Source organism: Durio zibethinus, chromosome 12 (genome assembly GCF_047325235.1).
Source record: "Durio zibethinus cultivar Kanyao isolate XHJ-2024 chromosome 12, ASM4732523v1, whole genome shotgun sequence".
Classification (NCBI taxonomy): Eukaryota; Viridiplantae; Streptophyta; class Magnoliopsida; order Malvales; family Malvaceae; genus Durio; species Durio zibethinus.
The window spans coordinates 1,738,580-1,764,439 of NC_143173.1; the positions used below are offsets into that span (position 1 = coordinate 1,738,580).

A 25,860-nucleotide genomic window follows, 5' to 3' on the forward strand; every position below is an offset into this window, starting at 1 on the left:
TCCTAAAGGTATAATTGTCTTTAAGAAAATGTTCTTTATATCTCAAAGCCAAAATTCTTTTCTATTATTTTTTTTCTCTTATGTATTTTTGTCTAACAATTTAAAGGCAATTATATAAGAAAATTTAATTTTGCCTAAGGAAGATATAAAGAAAAGAAATTGGCATGATTTGGAGATTAATATTAGAAAAGGCTAAATGTGTCAAAGGTGCTGAAGCATGCTTCTGCTAAAGATATGGTTTTGGAAAATGTTGATGCAGTGAAAGATGAAAAGGATGTTGAGACTGATGCACGTAGTCATGCCAGTCATAATGTGGGAAACTGTCACTGCCCCAAAGAAAGGTGAGCACGTGGAGAGTTTAGAAGGTAGTGAAGGTCATGAACCATATGGTGGAGCGTCTCCTTGTAAGGCATTATCCACGGTAATGGAAACAGAACAACCTATGAGGCCAAGGGTGATAGATCAGTTGACGATTTTCTTTTAACCTTACTAAGAGCACTAGATAAGCTACCTATAAATCTTACAGCTCTACAGATGTGTAACATTGGTAAGTCTGTGAATCATTTGCGTAGTCACAAGAATATAAAAATACAGAAGAAAGCGAGTTTAGTTGATATATATAAAAAAAAATGAGTTGATGCTGAGATGGATGCTAAGTCTGGTTCAAATCAGGCTGTTACCTGGTCTGCAAGACCTTGTTTTACTGAAGTTTCTCACAGTGAAAGCAAGCACTCTGGGTCATCTGAGGTTGCCATGAAGAGTTCAGTAACTTAACTTTCTGTTTCTAAAACTGGTTCGGTTAAGCTTGCTCAAGGAGAGACCGCAAGCAAGTCTGCTTTTGCATAAAATATCAGTCTGGTTTAACATGTGAAAAGGCCATGGATGCTCTTATGGCTGAGGGTAATAGTCATAAGTTCATTGTTGACATCCCAAATCGAGGTAGAAGTCCGGCACAAAGTGCCAGTGGAGGATCTCTTGAAGATCATTCTGTCAGAGCAGAGCTTCTTCTCCTATGCTTTCAGAGAAGTCTGAACAATTAGATTGTAACATGAAGGAGAAAAGTGATACTTCCTGGACAAATATTATCGCTGATGTGAATACTGAATCTTGGCAGAACAATAACTTCAAAGATATGCTGATTGGGTCTGATGAGGGAGATGGTTCACCCACGGCTGTTCCATATAAAATAAAATAAAAATTGTAAAACTGGAGAAGATGCCAGGAAAACAACTGAAGTTACAAAAATGGCTTCCCCATCTTTGGAAATGAACTTAAATCAGGGAAACTGCTGGAGGCTTCTTTCAGCTCCATTAATGCTTTAATTGAAAGTTGTGTCAAGTACTCTGAAGCAAATGCATGCGTACCCGTTAGGAATGATGCTGGAATGAATTTGCTTGCTAGTGTGGCTACTGGAGAGATTTCTAAGTTAATGTGGCTTCACGGATTGATTCTCTACAAAAGAAACACTTATGTTTTTGACTCGCATTGCTGAAACCTTTGCATCTTCCCCTGATAAATTAGATGAGTTGTGCAATCATGGACTTGTTACTCAGGCTGCATCTCTCATTTCCACAAGTAATTCTGGAGGTGGACAGGGATCGCTGAGCACACCAACATATACGGGCTTAATTTGACTTTTTTCAACATGTGCAAGCGGGTCTCCTCTAAAAAACAAAAAACTTTACTTTTGCTTGGGATCAGTGGCATACTTAAAGATATACTATGAGGTTCTGGCGTTTCCTCTAACTCATCTGTTCCGCCAGTTTTAAGTAGACCAGCAGAGAAGATTTTTTAGATTGACAATCTAGTAAATGAGCTTCTTCCTCCATTGCCACAAGGAACCATCTCCCTCCCTGCCAGCTTAAATATATTTTTGAAAGGATCTATTGTGAAGAAGTCTTCTGCTAGTAGCTCTGGCAAGCAAGAAGACACCAATGGAAACGCTACTGAGGTTTCAGCCCAAGTGAAAATTGTTGAATGATCAACCCAAACTTCTTCAGCAGTTTGGAATGGATCTCTTTCCTGTTCTCATACATAACTATAGTTGTAGTGTCAATAGCACTGTTCGCTACAAATGTCTTTCAGTTATTGGAAAACTGATGTACTTCAGCAGTGCAAAGATGCTTCAGAAGCTGTTGAGTGGGACAAACATATCAAGTTTCTTGGCTGGTGTTATAGCATGGAAAGATCCATATGTCCTGGTTCTTTCCCTCCAAATTGCTGAGATCCTTATGGAGAAGCTTCCTGGAACCTTCTCCAAAATGTTTGTTAGAGAGGGTGTGGTTCATGCTGTGGACCAACTTGTCTTAATTGGTAATCAAAATACCACTCCTGTTCAAGCATTTTCTGTTGAGAAGGATAATGACTCTGTATCTGGAACGTCATCGTGTTCCAGGCATTACAGACATCGCAGTGGTAACTCTAATCCCAAAGGAAGTTCTGTGGAGGAGTCCAAGAATTCAGCATCTTTAAATATTGGCTCACCTCCAAGTTCTATCAAAATTCCTACTATTGTTGAGAGTGGTGATCTCGATATGAACGTATTAATCACAAAATGATTGTGAAAGTAATTAAAATTGGAATTAAATATATTATGGACTCTTATTTTACATAGGTATATTGGTTCTATGAGTAAAGTTTGAATTCATTATATATCGAAAAAATGTTATAACCAATTAAAAGTGGTAAATAACAGAGATATATAAGTTGCACAATGGTGGAGAAATAAAGTTCTCATAAAAGTTTAAAGTCAAGTTTAGAGGTTTCAATAATCATGAACTTGGAATTGGCCATTGGACCATTACTATATGCATTGAAAACTCATGATAACATTTGAGATAGTTGGTTTTCATTAAAAGTTATCATTATAAATGAGATAATTTTAATAGCCAAATCTAAATGATTTGTAGGTATGAGGTAGATTATTATGGTTGGCTTAGAAAAGCCATAAGCCAAAATTGATGCCACAATCTTGATCACATTGTGGTAATTTTTTGTTATGTATATGGTCTAATTCATAGATTGTAGAAATGATTTATCATCTATGGTTTTATATAGTGAAAATTTCGAAGTATATTTACTTTGGAAGCCATGAGTGATTCAAAAATCTTTTAATTTTGAAAACTTTTATAATAGCAAAAGGAATGCTATTTAATCCATTTGGTTGATGGAAATGGTTTTGTTCATGGTAATAAAAAAAAATTTTGTCCATGATGAAATAGATTCATATAAGATGAATTGACATAAAAGTCTTAAAAAGAAACTATAGAAGCATGATTATATTTAAAATCAGCTTATTGATGTAAACTCTTATAATGAGTTAAAATATAAAAGTTTTGAAACTTTTATTGAAATATTAAGATATCGGCTAGTTATCTTTCATTAAGGGTGGATTTGGAGGCCTCCTACTTAAAAAAAAAAAAAAACCACTAAATAGTAAAAAGATAAATGAAATGGCAAATTGATTAAGTATATATATGATATCTTGATAGTTGAATGAGATATTCTTTAATAAAGGAATGCATACTTGCATATGGTGGGGGTGATAAGAATCAAAAGAAATAAAAAAAATTACCACCGTGTTATAAGATTTTAGTATAATTTTATGAGCAAATTGTACAAGCTAATAAGTTTAAACACTTATTAAATTAAAGTCATAAAAAGGTCCTTAAAAAATATATTAAAAGGAATTGTACTAGAATTATAATTGTATTAAGGATGTATAAAAGTATGGAGATAAAATGGTTGAAAGTTATGAATATAGAGTTGTGGCCACAACCAAAACTAACTATTTCTTAAAATGATAAGAATGAGGTAATAATGTTTGGAGCATATAAATGATATGCAAAATGAAAAATTTGGACATATTAGCTTGAAGTGATTATATTAAAGATTCAATCTCAATTTGGGGTAATTACCATAAAAAAAAATTAAATTCCAAGATATTTGGTTAGTAGTACTACAAGTAGAATGGATTTAAACCCTTATTATTAGACACCAATAATAGGAACCCAACTTTGAATTAGTAACCTCTAATTACAAAGTTTAATAGATAAAAACAAGTTATTGTTATGTATCTATTAAACATTAATAAAATCCATTCAAATTTTAGAAACTAGTGTGATCTATTGCGTGGGGAGGATGAGTTTTTATACTCTTAATGGAGTTTTAAATGTCTAAAGCAATTGAGACATAATGGAAACTCTACCTATATAAACATAGAAGTGGTGCCACTTTAACAAGAAGAATTGGGGTTTCTTTTGTAAATATTTATAAATAGGATAAGCACATGACCATAATAGTGCTAAAAGCAGTTATAAACCTCTAACAGAAGAATAAATAAATATTATGTGTATTACATTTTCAATTCTAACACTAGAAGTTAAGGTTTAATCTGCGGACACTATCAGCTTTGTTAGCATTGTAAGATATATATGCTAATTGAAGGTTTAAATCGAGAGATATCTTCTTGTATTCATAATATTTATTTATGTGAAAGGTAAAAATTAAACACCACATTCCAAACTAGTGGGGGATTGTTGGTAGTTTAGAATATGGTACATTTCATATTGGATAGAAAGATTTAATTATTGATGAATAAAATTAATTTTTGTATTAATTTTTTTCATATTTTAAATAATTATGTTTGAACAGAAACAAATATCATATGACAAATGGTCATAACTATTTGAATATGAATAGATTATTATTCATAAAGGTCATGATTATACAAAAGGTCGTAACTATCTGAATATAAGTTTATGTCTGTTCATTCATTATAAATAAATCTTTTAGTATGACTATTTTAACTACTTCTTATTGGAGAGTTTGAGGCTTTGTTGTATCCTAAAGGTATAATTGACTTTAAAAAAGTGTTCTCCATGCCTCAAAGCCAAAATTCTTTTCTATTTTTTTTTTTTTGCTTATTTATTTTTGTCTAACAAATAATTGATAAAGAAAGGAGTTGCTTTGATAAAGAATTGGAAAACGTAGACATTCTATGGTGGAATGTTTAAATCTCTTCTTAGGAGTTAAGTAAGACCATACATTATAATTACCAGAAATGTTATATGATTCAAACCAAATAATAATCTATAACTAGTCCAAAATCACATAGCAAATTTATCCTTGAAATTTATCTCCACAAATTAAAATATTGCCAATTTAAGATAATATTTTTTATTTGAGTTTGTTGGAATTTTAATTTTGATTACTGAAATTGAAATAATATTAGCTAATACCTTATAAATTTGAATATCCAATTAATTTGTTATATGATCTTTTTTCTTTTTAGTTATTTGCACAAGATGACATCTTTTATGCTTTAATTTAGATAAAACTAACCCCTACTATTGTGTTTTTTTTACACAATATCCAAGACTCATGTATAAAGGTGTTCATGGGTCAGACCGGTTTGGTTTTAGGTCAAGTTCGATATTAATAGCTTATATGCTTGTCTAGACCTAGTAGACTAGAAATTCGAATCTCAAAATTTTTTCAAACCTGACTTAAATTAAGAAAATAAATCCCAAATACACTCATTAAACTTTTTTTTATAACAAAAATTTGAAAAAAAAATGTGATTAAATTAAGTTCAATGAAATTATATTTAATTCACATATATATATAAATTAAAATATATATTTATATTTATAAAAATTAAAAATAAAAATTATATAAAAGTAACAATTAAGTTTAATAAAATATTTATAATTTTTATACATATGTAAATTAATTTATATATAATTTACATATATATAAAAATAAAAAATTTCTATTTATGTGAATTCGATCGGGCTGGACTTGGGTTTTAAATCTTTTGTCTAAAATTCAATTCAAAATTTAAGCGGATCTAAAAATTATGTCCAAACCATGTTTAACAGGTTTTAATTTTTTGTCCAAACCCTTTCAAAACTTGAGCAAACCTTCGAGTTTGGACAGATAACTCGATCCTTGAATAGGTCTACTTATATATATAAGAGGATCATTTCATATGAAATTTGCACCAAACTCACCTTTTGTGTTTTTTTCCCTAGTACTATTTTTTTATGACATTACTCTTTTTTGGGTACAACAGTCTCGTTGGAGAGATCCCTAAAGAACAAGCTAGTCTCACAGGATTACAATCGTTAAATTTATCAAGAAATTCCTTGGGAGGAAAGATACCTGACCACATTGACAACATAAGTGCAATACCCAAGCCCATGTTATTATATCAGTGACCCAACCCATAAGTATCATTGGTTAAAAAAAATAAAGGAGAAGAAAATAAAAAGAAAACTTATCAACAACTTTTGTTGATAGTTTTCTCTGATAGAAAAAAAGGGAAAACTTTAAGAAATACTTGAGAAGAAGAATAGAGGAAGAGATAGGGCAAATCAATCTTAGAAATCACTGATTTAGGTAAGATTTTGCTTAAAATTTTTAGAATTTTCATGTTTTATGTAATTTTCTACAAACTCCAACTTATATTTTTATATTTTTTCAATTTCAAAAATATTCCGACAATTTTTTGGTGACAATCTGACAAAATTATGGTACCAATGGAAATGTCTCTTCAAGATCTTTCTAATTGTATGTGTGGCACTTCCCTTAGTTGAGTAATTTAGGAGAATTTAATGTTTCAAGTTTCTGATTTTTGGGGTTTCTTGTAATTACAAATGCCTAATTTTGAGCCACAAAAACTCCTTACTCCAATGGCCGATTTGGTCAAAATTTAGGTGCTTTTGATAGTACGAAATGTGAACTTTCTAGTGATATAACTAGTTTGTTCAAATTATTTATAGGCTAAGAGAATCAAAGCCCCAAAATAGGTTTCATAAATAAAAAACTCAAAAAATCTTGGCTGTTTGTGATAATTTGTCAAGTTTTAGACTTCAAAACTTAGGCTTCTAAAAATCATTTTTGCCAAAACGAAATTCTAAGTTGTAGTATTACATTTTTTCTTTAAATTAATGCTTTTCTTTGTCACTAAAAACTGTAGTATATTTAAGATTTTGTGGCTCAAAATAAATCAAATGATCATGGAATGTGAAAATTTTAGAATTTAGAAAGTCTCATTTTTAATTATTTTAAAAATTATTTTTAGCCAATATTTGATGTACTTAGTTATAAATTACTTGAATTTTAGTTATATTATTTTTAATGAATTTTTACTTATTTTAATATATTTTTATTGTATTAATTTCATGTTATTAGCATTGTTAAAGAACTATTAAATTATATTCAGATTTATAAAAAAATGATTACTATTAAATGTTAAAAATTAAATATTTGTAAAAATTTAAATTCCTACTGATTTTTTTTTGTTTTAATCCTTAATTTCATATTTATACTCAATTTTAGGCATTTTGCTATATTAAAAGAAAATTTGTTTTATATGCTAAAAAAAATATTTTCAAATAGTTTCGAATTGTTGAAAAGGTTGCCACATAACCCAATTTGCTTAGAATAACATGCGAAAGGTTTACCTTGTTAAATTTATGTTTTTGGGTTAAATTTTGATTTTTGAATATTTTTTGAATTATTAGGATATTAAAAGAATTGAGTGATTTACAGCTTAAGTTTTGGTTTAGTACATCAGGTAAGTGACTTGATATCCCTTTGAATTCAATATATTTAGAGTTGAAATATATAATATATATAGTTTTGTTTGTTTATTTTGTAAATCAGGTTGAGTATGCAAAATATATATATGATTTCTTTGTTATGAGTTTGGAATATGGTTTGACATTGTTTTGATTTTCAAATATGATTTCGTAATAATATATTTATATAACTATTGTTTGTTGGGATATGAAATGTTGCTTTGGAATGATTATGGAATTTAATATGTATGGATTATGTTTTGCAAAAATTTATAAATATTGAATTTGTATATTTTAGCTAATCTGAAAATATATTGTGGTTTTTGTCTCATAGTATGACTATGTTCTAACTCTGCCAATAAGGGTTAATTGTTGGCCATGTCGACATGTATTTTGTGATATTGATATTGGTTTCAAACCATGCAACCGATTAAGAATAGTGATTTTTGTTCACCGTGTCATCGGTTGAGAATAGTAGTTTTTGTTCATCGTACCATCAGTGATATGCTTTTATCCCATTGCATTAAAGGGGTTACTATGAATTTTGTTCTATCCTATTGCACTAACGGGTTAATTATGATTGTCAGTGCAACAATTTAGTTGTTTCTGATATATTTTTGTCTCATTGCACTAAAGGAAAAATTATGATTCTAACCTACACTACAAGGGTTAAGGTGATCGTAGTATGTTACGGGAGACTAATAAATTTTATAATTTTGTGATATTTATTTCATTTTGTAATCTGAGAATTTGATTTTGAGAATATGATTTGTGAAAATGTGTTTGAACACAAGATTACCCAAAATATTTTTGAATCACTTAGTTAATGTTTTGGCCTAAATGTTTTATGACATGCTTAATCCAACTGAGGGGATATCAGTTACTTGCCGAGTCATCGTACTCATTCCTTTATTTTTCTTTACTTTTTCAAATTTCAATGTTTGCGTCATAGGAGACTTAATCTTGACAACTACTTTGATTAGCAAGATTAGAATCTATCTTTAATTTGGTATTACTTTTGAAGTGAGTATTTTATTATTGATTCTAAAAGATTTATTAGTAAGAATTTTAGTATATTCGACTAATTTACAAAGAGTATAATTTTATAGACTTGAGATTCTGTAAAGTATTATTTTGAAGATTATTGAAGATTTTAATTTAGTTAGATATCTGTTGTCTTATACGCTTATAAGATTCGTCTCATAATTATGCGGCATTATTAAGCTCTAAATCTTCAGGTTTGGAGCGTGACAATGAGGATACTAAAATCTCTTGATTTTGAGGGGAAGAATCCCATCAAGTACCTAACTCCAAACTTTTGACGAGTTCTCTTACATTGGCAATCAACTTTGTGGACCTCCGGTCAGTGTAAACTACAACAGAAAAGTTGTTACAAATGAAGGTGGTAAGGATGAAGAACGTGTGCGTGTTGATTGGGTTAGTAGTGGGAGGTTTTCAGTTCTCCCTGATAACACGAAATATAAATTTTAATTTCTTTATTATAATTCATAAAAATATTATTTTTAAATTAGTTGAACTTGATAATATTAAATTAATTATAAACATCATCACTTATTAACCATTAATTTTACTTTTACTGACCAAAAAAAATATATATAGTTTACATTATCATATCTTATTTTAACCATTAATTATTACCATCATCACTTATTTTACATTAATTTTAGCTAAACATATATAGCAAATTTTGATTTAAAAAAAAAGCCTATAGCAAAAAAATAATAAAGAAAAAGAGTTTTACTTCTCTAAATTTTTTGTAAGTTTATTTTTTTCTCAATTTTTATTTTTTATTTATTTTTTCTCTTTTCTAAGACCTAAAGAGTTAATTGCTGGGCCGTGCAACTTACTCCATAGACTTGGTGGACTTGACTACTTTATCAAGTCTTTTGTTCTTTCTACAATTGTTGAATTTTAATGGACTATAAAATGCTTTTTGTGGAAAATTCAAGTGGGAAATTGGAGGTCACAAGCTTTCTTTGTGTTTCGTCAAATCATGGTGGTTAGCCTACTATCAAAAGTTGAAAGCAACGGTCACAAGTTTTCTTCCTCAAGGGTTAGATCAGCTGGCTTATTTGTGCTCCGTGTTCGTTACTTTTTTATGCATTCGTCTTATCATTTACGTGTTTAAGATTTAGCCATGAATTGAGAAAATGATGCTAATGAACGGTGATTAAAATTATATTAAAAATTAATAAAAAAATAATAACTGTGTTAACTATAAAAGATATATTAAAAATTTACAAAATTAAATGTTTAAAGTCATGTACATAAATTATTATAACTTTATTTTTATATAAAACCAGTGTTGTACTTGAATTATCTTTTTTCAACAATTTTGCTTAATTTTAGCTAAAAATATTAGCAAAATTTGATTTAACAAAAAAAAGCAATAACTATAGAAAAAAATAAAGATAAAGAGTATTTAACTTTTTTCTAAAGTTGATGTAATTTTATTTTTTTTCTAAACTTTTCATTTTTTATTTCATTTTTTCCTGTTTTCTAAAACCTAAAGAGTTAATTAGCTGGCCGTGAGACTTGCTCCATAGACTTGGTTGACTTAAAGTTCTTGTCAAGTTCTTTTTATATTCTTTCTACACTTGTCGAATTTATACGTATGATTGCTTTTGAGGAAAATTCAAGCTGGAATTTTAAATTGGAGGCCTTTGAAGAAAATTCCTAGCACTTGATGTGGTGGAAAATATTTTTCTTTAACTTTATATATTCGGTGTCGGTAGCAAGGATCGATATGCAACCATGAGAGCGGTTACAATTTCCTTGTTTGGATTTCTTCTTGCCATCGCAGCCATCGATATTAGCTTTTGTAATGGGAATTCCAATGCGCTTTGCATTGAACGTGAGAGACAAGCCCTTTTGAAGTTCAAGCAAGACCTCATTGATCAATCAAACAAGCTATCTTCTTGGGTTGAAGGTGAGAATTGCTGTGAGTGGCTTGGTGTTTTCTGCAATAACTTGACTGGCCACGTCAAAGAGCTGCACTTGGGGCTTCTTTCAAGAAGTCCCGCTGAGGATGTGCCAGTCGTTGAAAGGGATGCTCAAGAGGATAAGCCAATTGCTCTGTGGGATGCTTATTTTCGGTTAGCTGAATGGGATGCTTACTTTCGCTCAAAGCTAGGGGGCAGAGTAAATCCTTCTTTGATCGAGTTGAAATGTCTCAATTTCCTAGACTTAAGCAATAACGACTTTGGAGGTCTGGCAATTCCCGAATTCATTGGTTCGATGAAGAGTTTGACATATCTTAACCTTTCTCGGGCAAATTTTCGAGGAACAATTCCCCATATGCTTGGAAATCTCTCAAATTTGCATTGCCTTGATCTTGGATATAATTCCCTATTTGAAGTTAAAACTCTTCAATGGGTTTCTGGTCTTTCTTCTCTGCAGTATCTTGATTTGAGTTCTGCAGATCTTGGTAAAGCAACTGATTGGCTGCAGGCAACACACAAACTTCCTTCTTTGGTAGAGTTACACTTGTCAGGCTGCAATCTAAATAATGATTCATCTCCAATCAGTGTTAATTACAAATCTCTTGCTGTTCTTGATCTTTCCACAAACACATTGTCTTCGGTGCCTACATGGATATTCAGTCTTCGTAGTCTTGTGTCCATTGATCTTAGCTCCAATGAAGTTGAAGGTGTGATTCCCAATGGTTTTCAAAATATGTCTTCTCTCAAATTTCTTGATCTTAGTAGGAATTCATTCTCTTCTTCATCGACACTCAGCTGGTTGTCTAATTTCAACCAACTTCAATTCCTTGGTCTTAGCAGTGTCGGCCTACAAGGTAATTTTTCATGTGCCATTAGAAACTTAAGCTCTCTTACTCATCTTGATGTTTCACATAACGAGCTTGAAATTATAGAACCCAAATGTTTGGAGAGTCTTTGTAATCTGAGAGAGATGGATTTGTCAAATAACGGAATTGATCATAAGGTATCAGAAATCATAGAGAGTTTGTCTAGATGTAGTTTGGATCGATTAGAGTCATTAAATATTGAATCTAACAAACTTTCTGGCCATTTACCTGATCAACTCAGCCAATTTAAAAATCTGGCATACCTTTCCCTTTCTGAAAACTCCATTTCTGGTCCCATTCCATTCTCAATAGGGAAGTTGTCATCATTGAAAGTTCTTGATGTTTCGTACAATCAATTAACCGGACCTCTTCCGGTAGGGGAGCTATCATCTTTGAAGTTGCTTGATGTTTCAAACAATCAATTGAATGCAACTCTTCCTCAAAGTTTAGGACAACTTGGGAATTTGGAACATTTAGACGTTAGCAATAATATGTTGGTAGGAAATATATCAGAAATGCACTTCTCTAATCTCACAAGATTGAGAATTTTCAGGGCATCTAACAACATGTTAACGTTTAAACCAAATCCAAGTTGGATTCCTCCTTTCCACTGTGAAAATATTGAATTAGGTAACTGTCATCTTGGTCCGGAATTTCCTCAGTGGCTAAAATTCCAAAAGAACTTGTTTCATTTAGATATCTCCCATGCTGAAATTTCAGGTGTCATTCCCACTTGGTTTTGGAACCTTTCGACTCAATTTGAATATCTAAATCTTTCCAACAACCAACTAGTCGGGCAGATTTCATATTTTCCTAGGAGTTTGGTTGTTGACTTGAGTTCCAACCTATTCACAGGTCCATTGCTACAAGCACCCTCAGATTTGATGTTTTTATTTTTGTCTAAGAATCTATTTTCAGGAACACTTTCCAATTTTCTTTGCAATTCCGCAACTAAATTGGAACCTTTGACCATTCTTGACATTGAATCAAATCTTCTATCTGGTGAAATTCCAAATTGTTGGGAAAATTGGCAATTTTTGAAAGTCTTAAATTTGGGAAACAACAATCTAACTGGGAAAATTCCTAGATCCTTGGGATTTTTGCGCCGTGTTCTGTCATTAAACCTTCGTAACAATAACCTACTTGGAGAAGTACCATCTACACTGCAGAATTTGGTTGACATGCTTATTCTTGATCTTAGTGAAAATCAATTGACGGGAAGTATTCCAGCATGGATTGGAGACAACCTCTTAAACCTTGTGGTTCTAAACCTCCGTTCAAATAACTTCCAAGCCTATATTCCTGATCAAATTTGTGCTCATAATTCTCTTCAGTTCTTGGATCTTGGTTATAACAACATTTCAGGAGCAATTCCAAAATGTTTTAGTAACCTAAGTGCCATGGCCATAAAACCCCTCAAGAAACACGTGGGAAACAGTACCTGGTCATTCGAGTCTAATAACCTGTTTCTTTTGGGTGCATTATTGGTGATGAAAGGAAGAGAGGATGATTACAGTACCATACTAGGACTTGTTGTCGGCATAGACCTTTCAGTTAACAGTCTCAGAGGAGAGATCCCCGAAGAACTTGGTAATCTCATAGGACTGCGGTCATTAAATTTGTCAGGGAATCTCCTAACAGGAAAGACACCGGAGAACATTGGCAATATGGAGGTGTTGGAATCTCTTGACTTATCGATGAACCGACTCCATGGTGAAATCCCTTCAAGTTTCTCCAATTTGAATTTCTTGAATCACTTGAACTTCTTGAATCACTTGAACTTGTCCTACAACAACTTGACAGGACAAATCCCATCAGGCACGCAGCTGCAAAGCTTTGACAGGTTTTCGTCCATTGGCAATCATCTTTGTGGACCTCCAGTCACTAAAAATTGCAGCAGAAATGGCGAAACACCTGATGCTACAAATGGAGGTAGGAGTGGAGGAAAGAAAAGGTCTAATGTGAATTGGCTTTATGTAAGCATAGTACTTGGATTTGTGATGGGGTTTTGGGGGGTAGTGGCTCCCCTGGTTTTCGTCAGGTCTTGGAGGTTTGCTTATTATAAAAAACTGGAGCAAATTGGTGATAAGCTATATGTGTTTTGGGCTATCGGTATGTAATTATTTGTAATTGAAGCTCATTTCGGTGTGTTTGGTAATGTAATAACTTGATTTGCAAGCTTTTTATATAATCCATGTATTCGGTCTATGGATGTAGTATTCCATGTTATAATTTATTGAAATGAAATAAAATTGTGTGTGTTAATGTATTTGATTCGTAGACCTATGTTCAAGTTTTTATGCAATATGGCTTGAAGGTAAAATTTTTTTATAAATCCTCTAATTTGAAATATTTCTTATACTAGTCTTCGTTATGATTTTGATTTATTGTTCAAAAGTAAAATTTCAAAAACTACAATTTTTTATAAATCCAAAGGAAGTGAAAGCTTTTATTGCAATTATATAGAAATTGGAGAATGTCGGTTTACGAGAAAAAATATATATATAAAAGCTGGCCGAATCTGATCAACCTGATTTTGTCAATTCACTTCACATTACTAACCCATGAATGAATCAAGCAAAATAGTCTTTTTTATCCAAATTTATGTAATTTTGAAAAATTTTAATTGAAATAATAATAAATAAAGAAATATAAAAAGAAAAAAAATTCAAAAAATTAAAAATCAAACGTAAGTCATCATAAAAAAATATAGTTGTATTTTTCTTTTTCTTTTTTCTACAAGTTTTAAAATGTTTATAATTTAAACTAAATTGGAAAAACGTCATAGATTTGAACAAATAATTTATAAATTTGAAAATAAAAAATAAAAGTTCATGTCATAGCAAAAGAGCCAACAACAAAAGCGTAACATGTGAGTTAAAATTATTATTATTTTTTAATTTTGATATATTTATAAGATTCAACAAGTGAGTTAAAATTATTATTATTATTTTATTAAAAATAATTATAAATATATTAAAAACAATGAAAAGTAACTTACCTAAAATAGTGGGATGAAATTCTAGTAATGGATAAAAACATTTAAAATAATGACCAATGTATGTATTAACAATTAGTATAACATCTTATTTTCTATTCAAAAAATTAGTATAACATCAATTATGCTAGTTTAAGAAACTCATTTACGATAAATTTTGACATAATTAATAAAAGAAGGATTATATGAAATAATTATTCAATGAAAAAATATATTTTTTTGTTTTATTAAAATCACACCATAAAATAATATTTTTAAAAATATATTGATTATTTATTCTATATTATACATTATTATTAGATAGGTAAATTTTTATTTCATCAGCATTCACTTATTAGTGATACTTGAAAAATTAAAATTAACCCCTTTCAATAATATGATTATATCATATAATTTAAATGAAAAGTGTATATATATATAAAGTAATCTTTTTATAAATTCAAAGTCTAGTCTAATTGATTTATATAAATATTTTAAAAAGTACTTTAGATTAGATTAAAATTTAAATTTATGCATCTATAATTCTTTTTTTAATTCTCAAATTATAATCTTTCTTGCATAAAAAATAAAATTATGACAAACTTTAACTATAACCCGACTATATTAATCAAATCATGTTCATCAATATAAGGTAATTAACATTATAATTGATCACTCTAAGCATAATGATTTGCAATTTTAATTAGCTAAAAATATGAGTTATAGGTAGGACATAAAAGCGAAACATCACGGGTGATGTAAGAGAATTTTGACTTGACCTGGCCGTCATGCCCCGATGAGTATTCCTTTTGACTCACCTGTCGATTCTGCGACCAAATAATGATGTTGGACGCTAATAACATCTTCATACAATTTTACTCTCTTTCCATCGTTTCTTTAATTTGTTCCTTCTTCTTCTTTTTTTTACATTTTTAAAATAAATATTTGAATAATGTAGCCTTTCCCTCCCTAGCTTGTAATTACTATATATATATATATATATATATCACTAAGCTTCAAATTTCATTTCCCATGACCAAAACCAAAAAGCAAAATCAAAGTGAATTAATTAAAAGATCGAAGAAGAATAATCGTTTCCATTATAAGAATTACTTGATTTTCATGCATGGACTCTTCATTTTTTCATTACCCAAATCTCCAATTGTCTCTTGAATCCTCTTCTTGCTATATTTCTCAAAAAAATTCTCACCAGAATCATTCAATTATCTCCATAACCAAACCCTTCCTTTCAATGGAAATGACTCCCAAGAAATGTTCCTTTGGGAGTCCTAAATCAAGCATAGGAAAACACTTTTGATACCACATCCGTTAATAGTTTTAGAAAGGATCATTAAGTGAAGTTGAATGCAAATGAAGATGAGACAGGAAAGGAGGTTTCGTATAGAGGAGTTAGGAAGAGGCCATGGGGAAAATATGCAGTTGAGATAAGGGATTCCATAAGGAATGGTGTTAGACTTTGGCCTGGAACCTTGGATATAGATGAGGCTACAGCTAGCGTATGATCAAGCTACACTCGCAATGCGAGGTCCGATGGTGATAATCAATTTTCCAATGGATACAGTTTATGATTCACTTCAAGAAATGAACTATGGATTTGAAGAAAGTTGTTCACCTACTTTGACAATTGAGAAAAGGTACTCCATGAAGAGCAAAAGATCAGGGAACATGAAGATCAAGAAAGAAGGAAATGGGGATGGAAATTATCCTGGTGTTTAAGGATTTAGGAGCTGATTATTTGGAGGAGCTTCTAAGTAAATCTGAGAGTGCAACTCCTTATTGTTGAATATTTGAGTCAAACACCAACATTTTTTCTTCCCTTTTTTGTTTCTTCTCCCTTTTCAATTGAGATAGTGGAGGAGGACCAAATTTTTTGTTGGATATTGTCTGTGAATTTGTAAATCTTTGAGATGATGTACAATCAAAGTTTAGTGCTATGTATAATTTTCGCCAACAATTATATTACATACTAGTTGAACATTTCTACAAATTTTCGTTCTTCTATATATACATACATATATATATGATAACAATTTCTAGTTATTTTGAATTCATGAAGAGTTATCATCTATATTAATCATATATTAGCAGTAGTTTTATTTTCTTTTTTGCTTAAAAGAACACTTGAAAATAAAGGTCGTTGCGCCAATTTGTATTCTCATTTCTTTTTTTCTTGGTATAAAAGAAAATATGTTTTCTAATTTATAAGATTTCTGTCCATATCTCACCATATCCTTATCAGTAAAGCCATTCTATTTTCTTTTCAATTGAGGTTTTTTATTTTCTTTTCGGGAAAGAAGAATATTAACCACTTTTTCCTTGAGCAATATGTGCAATTGCCAAGGCAATTTGGACACAATTTTGAATTAGATGAAGCTCTAATTGAACTATAACCAATTTGGCTGAAGGCTAACCGAATCACTATCATAATTTATAACTAAAACTGTTTTTAATGTGGAAAAGAAATCAATCCCCCTAAATCCAAGCCCATGGATGTGTTGTTACCATCATGAGCTTTTCGATATATAAATTAATCAAAATTGACCAATCATATTATGGATTTAAATACAGAATTAAACTAGGATCATACTTAATTAATATCATACTACATGTTCGAATATGATACCACTATAATTATTTGTAATTTGACATTAATTGACCTAAATCTGGATTACTTGACTGTGTTAGCCCACAATATAATTGCAAATATTCTGCACTGGGGACAAGGGTTTCGGAATGTCTGGGAAGCCATTGCACCATAAAGGATCAGCATTTCACCGAATCATCCCGAGCTTCATGTGTCAAGGTGGAGATTTCACAAGGGGGAATGGCACTGGTGGAGAATCAATCTATGGCATGAAATTTGCAGATGAGAATTTCAAGCTCAAACATATCGGACCTCGTTGCTTGTCAATGGCCAATGCTGGACCAAACACCAATGGTTCCCAATTCTTTATATGCACTGAGAAGACTCCATGGACTGATGGAAAGCATGTTGTGTTTGGTAAAGTAGTGGATGGATAAGCGTTGTCAAGGAGATGGAAAAAGCTGGCTCAGACAGTGGGGAGAACTTTGCAACCAGTTGTGATCGAAGACTGTGGTCAGCCAAAAGATAATTGGAGAAGCTGGGAATGATGAAGTACTGTATTTTTTTTATGTTTCTACATAGCAATTTGGACTCTATCCACTTTGTTAGTCACTGATAATGTACGTTCCAATAGAAATTCGAGGCATTCCTGAAGGAAAATTTGTTTCAGTGTCATGTTTTATCAGATTATACATTTTTGGTTAGGAGAGGAACTGATCAATTTCATTTATATTATACTTGGATCACAATTTTATTTCCAACACATGATACTTGAATTATACTAGATCACAATTAACAGAACATAGACGAGGACTCTTATTCATGGGTTAAGCGAACTGAATTGGGCAGGCAATGGAGATGGGGGTGGCCTAAAAGGCTAGTAAAGTTGTTGCTGTAGAGGTTTGGGGGGTTGCTGTGGATTAGAATAGCTGAGATGGGTTTTAGAAGGTGGGAAAGGGAGGTGAAGGGAATAAAACAGATGGGTTTTGGTTCAAAAATGAAGAAAAGAAAGGATTTTGGCAATTGGTGATGGGTTTAAGAGAGTATGACGAAACCATGGTGAGGAAGAATAGAGGTAGAAGATATTTGCGCGGAGGCGGGAGAAGAGGAAGACTCTTTTGTTTAGGCCTGTCAAGATTCTAATAATAACCCATTTGCTTGGTGGTATTAAGGCAAAACTCAACTAGCCCAACATTTTTATATTTAATATATATATATATATATATATCACCTGGAGTTTTTAAATTATACAAACTGAATTTATATAACATTTAATACGAAATAATAAAAACATAATTACTTAAATTAATATGGTTCAATTTTGTAAATTTGTTTATAAAATTTTAAAAAAAAAACTCATCAAAATAATAAAAAATTATTATATTTTTTATCACGTCTATTGTAAATTCAATTAATCAAAATATAATACGTCATTAAGTAGATTCTTTTCTTATAGTTTGAAGAGAAAATTTTTTCCATGGCTTATGTGAGGGGCTAGTTCCATTGCTTGTTGGATATATAAAGAAAAATTTTGGTGATACTATATAAATTATACTAAGTACAATCAAATCAACATATTTAATTTAATTAATTTATACAGTCACCTATAAGAGGTGACATTCAATTTAAGATTGAAATCCTAATACCTATAATTAGGACTTTTGAAAATCATACTAATATCTTGTGATTAAAATTGTATTAAAAATTAATGGATAAAAATATAATTGTGGTAACTATGAAAGATAAACTAAAATTTCAATTTGCAAAATTAAACGTTTTACATTCATAGAATTTTATATAACTTCATTTTTATATAAAATCTCATTTTATATTTGAATTAATAATCTTTTTTCAACAATTTTTTAATTTTAGGCGTTTAAACATATATAGCAAAATTTGATATGACAAAAAAGAAAAAAGAAAATAACTATAGCAAAAAATAATAAGAAAAACGAATCTTAGCTTCTCTAATTTTTTTTGTAATTTGTTTTCATTTCTAAGACTTAGTCATGAATTGAGAAAATAATACAAATGAACGGTGACTAAAATTGTATTGAAAATTAATGAAAAAAAGTATTAATTGCGTTAACTGTGAATGATATATTAAAAATTTGCAAAATTAATATATATAAAGTATTATAGCATCATTTTTATATAAAACCATTGCTCTATTTCAATTAATATTCTTTTTCAATAATTTACTTAATTTTAATCAAACAAATATAGTAAAATTTGATTTAACAAAAAAAAAAAAAAGAAAATCACTATAACAAAAAATAATAACCAAAAAGGAATCTTTTAACTTCTCTAAAATGTATAAATCTCACATTCGACCTTATAACAGGTAACAAATTCATACTGAGTCTCATCTACTTCAAGCTTCAAATGTTTCCAATCAAAAACTTCCCTTATATTTTCAAACCCACCTAAACTACGAAAGATATATGAAATTTTAATTTGCAAATTAAACGTTTTTCTTTCATAGATTTTTATACAACTTCATTTTTATATAAAATCACGTTTTATATTTGAATTAATATTCTTTTTTCATCAATTTTCTTAATTTTAGGCTCCAACAATATACAAAAAAAATTAAATAAAATAACTATACCAAAAAAAAAATAATAATAAGGAAAAAGAGTCTTAGTTTCTCTAAATTTTTTGTAATTTTTTTTCATTTCTAAGACCTAAAGTGTTAATTACGGGCCGTGGGACTTACTCCACAGACTTGGTGGATTTGACTCCTTTGTCAAGTCTTTTGTTCTTCTTTCTACAATTATCGAATTTCAATGAATCATAAAATGCTATTTGTGGAAAATTCAGGTTGGAAATTGGAGGTCACAAGCTTGCTTTGTATTTCATCAAATCATGGTGGTTAGCATACTATGACAAGTTGGAAAGCATAGGTCACAAGCTTTCTTCCTTACGGGGTAGATCAATTGGCATGTTTATGCGCCGTGTTTTTTACTTTTCAATATATTTATCATTATTATTTACGTGCTTAAGACTTAGTCACGAATTGAGAAAATGATGCTAGTGAACGGTGATTAAAATTTATTAAAAGTTAGTGAAAAAAAAATAATTATGTTAACTACGAAAGATATATTAAAATTTTGCAAAATTAAACGTTTGAAATCACGTACATAAAGTATTATAACTTCATTTTTATATAAAACTAGTGTTGTATTTAAATTAATATTCTTTTTCAACAATTTGCTTAATTTTAGCCAAACATATATAGCAAAATTTGATTTAAAACTATAGCAAAGAATAATAAGAAAAAAGAGTCTTAACTTCTCTAAATTTTATGTAATTTTTTTTATGAATTTTTTAGGGATAAGGTTTAAAAAAAATCTTAGACAAAAATTTAACAATCATTTAAGTTCCTAATATTTAATTGCAATTAATCAAGCTCTAAATCTTCTATTTCAAATCAATTGAACCTTTGAATATATTTTTTCAATCAATTAAACTTTTACATATCTATTTTCATTCAATTAAACTCTTTATTGGATGAAAACAATTAACCAGCTTTTCTCTAACAAGGGCTTAATTGATAAAAAAAGATGTTGAATTTTAGTTCATGGGGTTTTTTTTTTCCCACCCATTTACCTTTCTTTTATGATATATTTGATTACCTTATTATACTTGCATCACAATTTTATTTTCAACACATGATACTTTTGTTATTCATGACCACAATTAGCAAAACATAGGACTCTTATTCATGGGTCAAAGGAATGGAATTGGGCAGGCAATGAGATGGGGGTGGCCTAAAAGTTTAGTAAAATTGTTGCTGTAGAGGTTGGGGTTGCTGGGGATTGGAATAGCTTAGATGGGTTTTAGGAGGATTTTAGAAGGTGGGAAAGGGGGGTGAAAGGAAAAAAGAGATAGGTTTTGGTTCAAAAATGAAGAAAAGAAAGGATTTTGGCAATTGGTGATGGGTTTGAGAGAGGTTGATGAGAGCATGGTGAGGAAAAATAGAGTTAGAAGATATTTGTAGGGAGGTGGGAGAAGGGGAAGGCTTTATTTTGTTTATTAGCAGCAGCAGGGTTGTTTAGGCATGTCAAGATTCTAATACCCCATTTGCTTAGTGCCATAAGGCAAAACAAAACTAGCCCAACACTTTCATATTTAAGTATATATCATTTAAATTATACAACTCGAGTTTATATATCATTTAATATGAAATAATAAAATTATAATTACTTAAATTAATATCGTTCAATTATTTTAAAAAATTATTACATTTTTTATTACATTAATTGTAGATTCAATCAATCAAAATACAACACGTCATTAAAATTTATAAATTTTCTCCTTATAATTTTAAAAGAATTTTTTCCATGACTTATTTGAGGGGTTAGTTCCATTGCTTGTTGGATATTAAAAAAACAAAAGTTTGGTGATACTATAGGAATCATACTAAGTACAATCAAACCACGCATTGAAATCTTGTTTTAAAATTTTAAAATTTAACTTAATTGATTCATACAAATATTTTTTAAATATGATATTCAATAAATTTAAAATTTAAATCTCAATATTTATAATTATGAATTGTAAAAATTATACTAATATTTGGTGATTAAAGTTGTATTAAAAGGTAATGGATAAAAAATAATTGTGTTAACTATGAAAGATAAACTGTAAGCATTTTATTTTCATAGATTTTTATATAAAACTACTTTTTATATTTGAATTAATATTCTTTTTTGGATAAATTTCTTAATTTTAGGCTCCACACATATATTAAAACTTGATTTAACAAAAAAAAAAGTAACTATAGCAAAAAAAAATAATAAGGAAAAAGAGTCTTAGCTTCTCTAAATTTTTTGTAATTTTATTGTTTCTCTAAATTTTCATTTTTATTTTTATTTTTTCTCTTTTCTAAGATTTAAAGAGTTAATTATTTGACCGTGGGACTTACTTCATAGACAATGCGGACTTGAACTACTTGTCAAGTCTTTTTTGTTCTAGAAATGGACCATAAAAAAATTCAAGTTGGAAATTGGTTTTTCTGGAAAATTTTAACTCCATAGACTTGGTTGACTTGACTTACTTGTCAAGTCTTTTTTGTTCTTCTTTCTACAATTGTCGAATTTCAATGGACCATAAAATGCTTGTTTGGAAAATTCAAGCTGAAAATTGGAGGTCACAATTTTTCTTTGTATTTCAACAAATCATTGTGGTTAGCTTAAGAAAGGTGGAAAGCATTGGTTACAAGCTTTCTTTCTTGCAAAGTAGGCTTCGTGTTTGTTACTTTTCAATGCACTTATCATTATCATTTACGTATTTAAGACTTGGTCATGAATTGAGAAAATAATACAAATGAATGGAGACTAAAATTATATTGAAAATTAATGAAAAAAAGTATTAATTGCGTTAACTGTGAATGATATACTAAAAATTTGCAAAATTAAATGTTTAAAATCACATTAATATATATAAAGTATTATAGCATCATTTTTATATAAAACCAGTGCTCTATTTGAATTAATATTCTTTTTCAATAATTTACTTAATTTTAATCAAACAAATATAGTAAAATTTGATTTAACAAAAAAAAAAGAAAATAACTATAACAAAAAAAAATACGCAAAAAGGAATCTTTTAACTTCTCTAAAATGTATAAATCTCATATTCGACCTTATAACAAGTAACAAATTCATACTGAGTCTCATCTACTTCAAGCTTCAAATGTTTCCAATCAAAAACTGCTCTTCTAATTTCAAACCCACCTAAACTACAAAACATATATGAAATTTTAATTTGCAAAATTAAATGTTTTTCTTTCATAGATTTTTATATAACTTCATTTTTATATAAAATCACGTTTTATATTTGAATTAATTTTCTTTTTTCATCAATTTTCTTAATTTTAGGCTCCAACAATATACAAAAAAAAAAATTAAATAAAATAACTATACCAAAAAAAAATAATAATAAGGAAAAAGAGTCTTAGTTTCTCTAAATTTTTTGTAATTTTTTCGTAATTTTTTTTCATTTCTAAGACCTAAAGTGTTAATTACCGGGCCGTGGGACTTACTCCACAGACTTGGTGGATTTGACTCCTTTGTCAAGTCTTTTGTTCTTCTTTCTACAATTATCGAATTTCAATGAATCATAAAATGCTATTTGTGGAAAATTCAGGTTGGAAATTGGAGGTCACAAGCTTGCTTTGTATTTCATCAAATCATGATGGTTAGCATACTATGAAAAGTTGGAAAGCATAGGTCACAAGCTTTCTTCCTTACGGGGTAGATCAATTGGCTTGTTTATGCGCCGTGTTTGTTACTTTTCAATATATTTATCATTATTATTTACGTGCTTAAGACTTAGTCACGAATTGAGAAAATGATGCTAATGAACAGTGATTAAAATTTATTAAAAGTTAGTGAAAAAATAATAATTATGTTAACTACGAAAGATATATTAAAATTTTGCAAAATTAAACGTTTGAAATCACGTACATAAAGTATTATAACTTCATTTTTATATAAAACTAGTGTTGTATTTGAATTAATATTCTTTTTCAACAATTTGCTTAATTTTAGCCAAACATATATAGCAAAATTTGATTTAAAACTATAGCAAAGAAAAATAAGAAAAAAGAGTCTTAACTTCTCTAAATTTTATGTAATTTTTTTTATGAATTTTTTAGGGATAAGGTTTAAAAAAAATCTTAGACAAAAATTTAACAATCATTTAAGTTCCTAATATTTAATTGCAATTAATCAAGCTCTAAATCTTCTATTTCAAATCAATTAAACCTTTGAATATATTTTTTCAATCAATTAAACTTTTACATATCTATTTTCAGTCAATTAAACTCTTTATTGGATGAAAACAATTAACCAGCTTTTCTCTAACGAGGGGTTAATTGATAAAAAAAGATGTTGAATTTTAGTTCATGGGGGGTTTTTTTTTTCACCCATTTACCTTTCTTTTATGATATATTTGATTACCTTATTATACTTGCATCACAATTTTATTTTCAACACATGATACTTTTGTTATTCATGACCACAATTAGCAAAACATAGGACTCTTATTCATGGGTCAAAGGAATGGAATTGGGCAGGCAATGAGATGGGGGTTGCCTAAAAGTTTAGTAAAGTTGTTGCTGTAGAGGTTGGGGTTGCTGGGGATTGGAATAGCTTAGATGGGTTTTAGGAGGATTTTAGAAGGTGGGAAAAGGGGGTGAAAGGAAAAAAGAGATAGGTTTTGGTTCAAAAATGAAGAAAAGAAAGGATTTTGGCAATTGGTGATGGGTTTGAGAGAGGTTGGTGAGGAAAAATAGAGTTAGAAGATATTTGTAGGGAGGAGGGAGAAGGGGAAGGCTTTATTTTGTTCATTAGCAGCAGCAGGGTTGTTTAGGCATGTCAAGATTCTAATACCCCATTTGCTTAGTGCCATAAGGCAAAACAAAACTAGCCCTACACTTTTATATTTAAGTGTATATCATTTAAATTATACAACTTGAGTTTATATATCATTTAATACGAAATAATAAAATTCTAATTACTTAAATTAATATCGTTCAATTATTTAAAAAAATTATTACATTTTTTATTACATCAATTGTAAATTCAATCAATCAAAATACAACACGTCATTAAAATTTGTAAATTTTCTCCTTATAATTTCAAAAGAATTTTTTTCCATGACTTATACGAGGGGTTAGTTCCATTGCTTGTTGGATATTAAAAAAAAAAAAAAAGCTTGGTGATACTATAGAATCATACTAAGTACAATCAAACCACGCATTGAAATCTTGTTTTAAAATTTTAAAATTTCACTTAATTGATTCATTCAAATATTTTTTAAATATGATATTCAGTAAATTTAAAATTTAAATCTCAACATTTATAATTATGAATTGTGAAAATTATACAAATATTTGGTGATTAAAGTTGTATAAAAAGGTAATGGATAAAAAATAATTGTGTTAACTATGAAAGATAAACTGTAAGCGTTTTATTTTCATAGATTTTTATATAAAACTATTTTTTATATTTGAATTAATATTCTTTTTTTGATAAATTTCTTAATTTTAGGCGCCACACATATATTAAAACTTGATTTAACAAAAAAAAAAGTAACTATAGCAAAAAAAATAATAAGGAAAAAGAGTCTTAGCTTCTCTAAATTTTTTGTAATTTTATTGTTTCTCTAAATTTTCATTTTTATTTATATTTTTTCTCTTTTCTAAGACTTAAAGAGTTAATTATTTGACCGTGGGACTTACTTCATAGACAATGCGGACTTGAACTACTTGTCAAGTCTTTTTTGTTCTAGAAATGGACCATAAAAAAATTCAAGTTGGAAATTGGCTTTTCTGGAAAATTTTAACTCCATAGACTTGGTTGACTTGACTTACTTGTCAAGTCTTTTTTGTTCTTCTTTCTACAATTGTCGAATTTCAATGGACCATAAAATACTTTTTTGGAAAATTCAAGCTGAAAATTGGAGGTCACAATTTTTCTTTGTATTTCGACAAATCATTGTGGTTAGCTTAAGAAAGGTGGAAAGCATTGGTTACAAGCTTTCTTTCTTGCAAAGTAGGCTTCGTGTTTGTTACTTTTCAATGCACTTATCATTATCATTTACGTATTTAAGACTTGGTCATGAATTGAGAAAATAATACAAATGAATGGAGACTAAAATTATATTGAAAATTAATAAAAAAAATATACTAATTGCGTTAACTGTGAATAATATATTAAAAATTTGCAAAATTAAATGTTTAAAATCACATTAATATATATATAAAGTATTATAGCATCATTTTTATATAAAACCAGTGCTCTATTTGAATTAATATTCTTTTCAATAATTTACTTAATTTTAATCAAACAAA

General features: G+C 29.3%; 2 protein-coding genes and 2 pseudogenes across 2 annotated transcripts; all 4 read left to right on the forward strand.

Annotated features, from left to right (window-relative positions):
• Nucleotides 1-1,152: 1,152 nt before the first annotated feature.
• On the forward strand, nt 1,153-9,522 carry LOC149515538 (E3 ubiquitin-protein ligase UPL3-like; annotated as a pseudogene).
• Nucleotides 9,523-10,357: 835 nt separating this feature from the next.
• Nucleotides 10,358-13,626, forward strand: LOC111284084 (receptor-like protein EIX2). The gene has a single exon (XM_022872819.2). It carries the CDS (start codon nt 10,362-10,364, stop codon nt 13,533-13,535), a length of 3,174 nt encoding a protein of 1,057 aa, XP_022728554.2. The 5' UTR covers nt 10,358-10,361; the 3' UTR covers nt 13,536-13,626.
• Nucleotides 13,627-15,518: 1,892 nt separating this feature from the next.
• On the forward strand, nt 15,519-16,196 carry LOC111284083 (ethylene-response factor C3 pseudogene; annotated as a pseudogene).
• A 926-nt stretch (nt 16,197-17,122) lies between these two features.
• LOC111297379 (peptidyl-prolyl cis-trans isomerase CYP19-3-like) lies at nt 17,123-17,434 on the forward strand (the record flags this gene model as incomplete). The annotated part of the gene is made up of 1 exon (XM_089741709.1): nt 17,123-17,434. A coding segment is annotated over one exon (312 nt), but the record flags the coding sequence as incomplete, so codon positions are not given.
• Between the last annotated feature and the right edge of the window lie 8,426 nt (nt 17,435-25,860).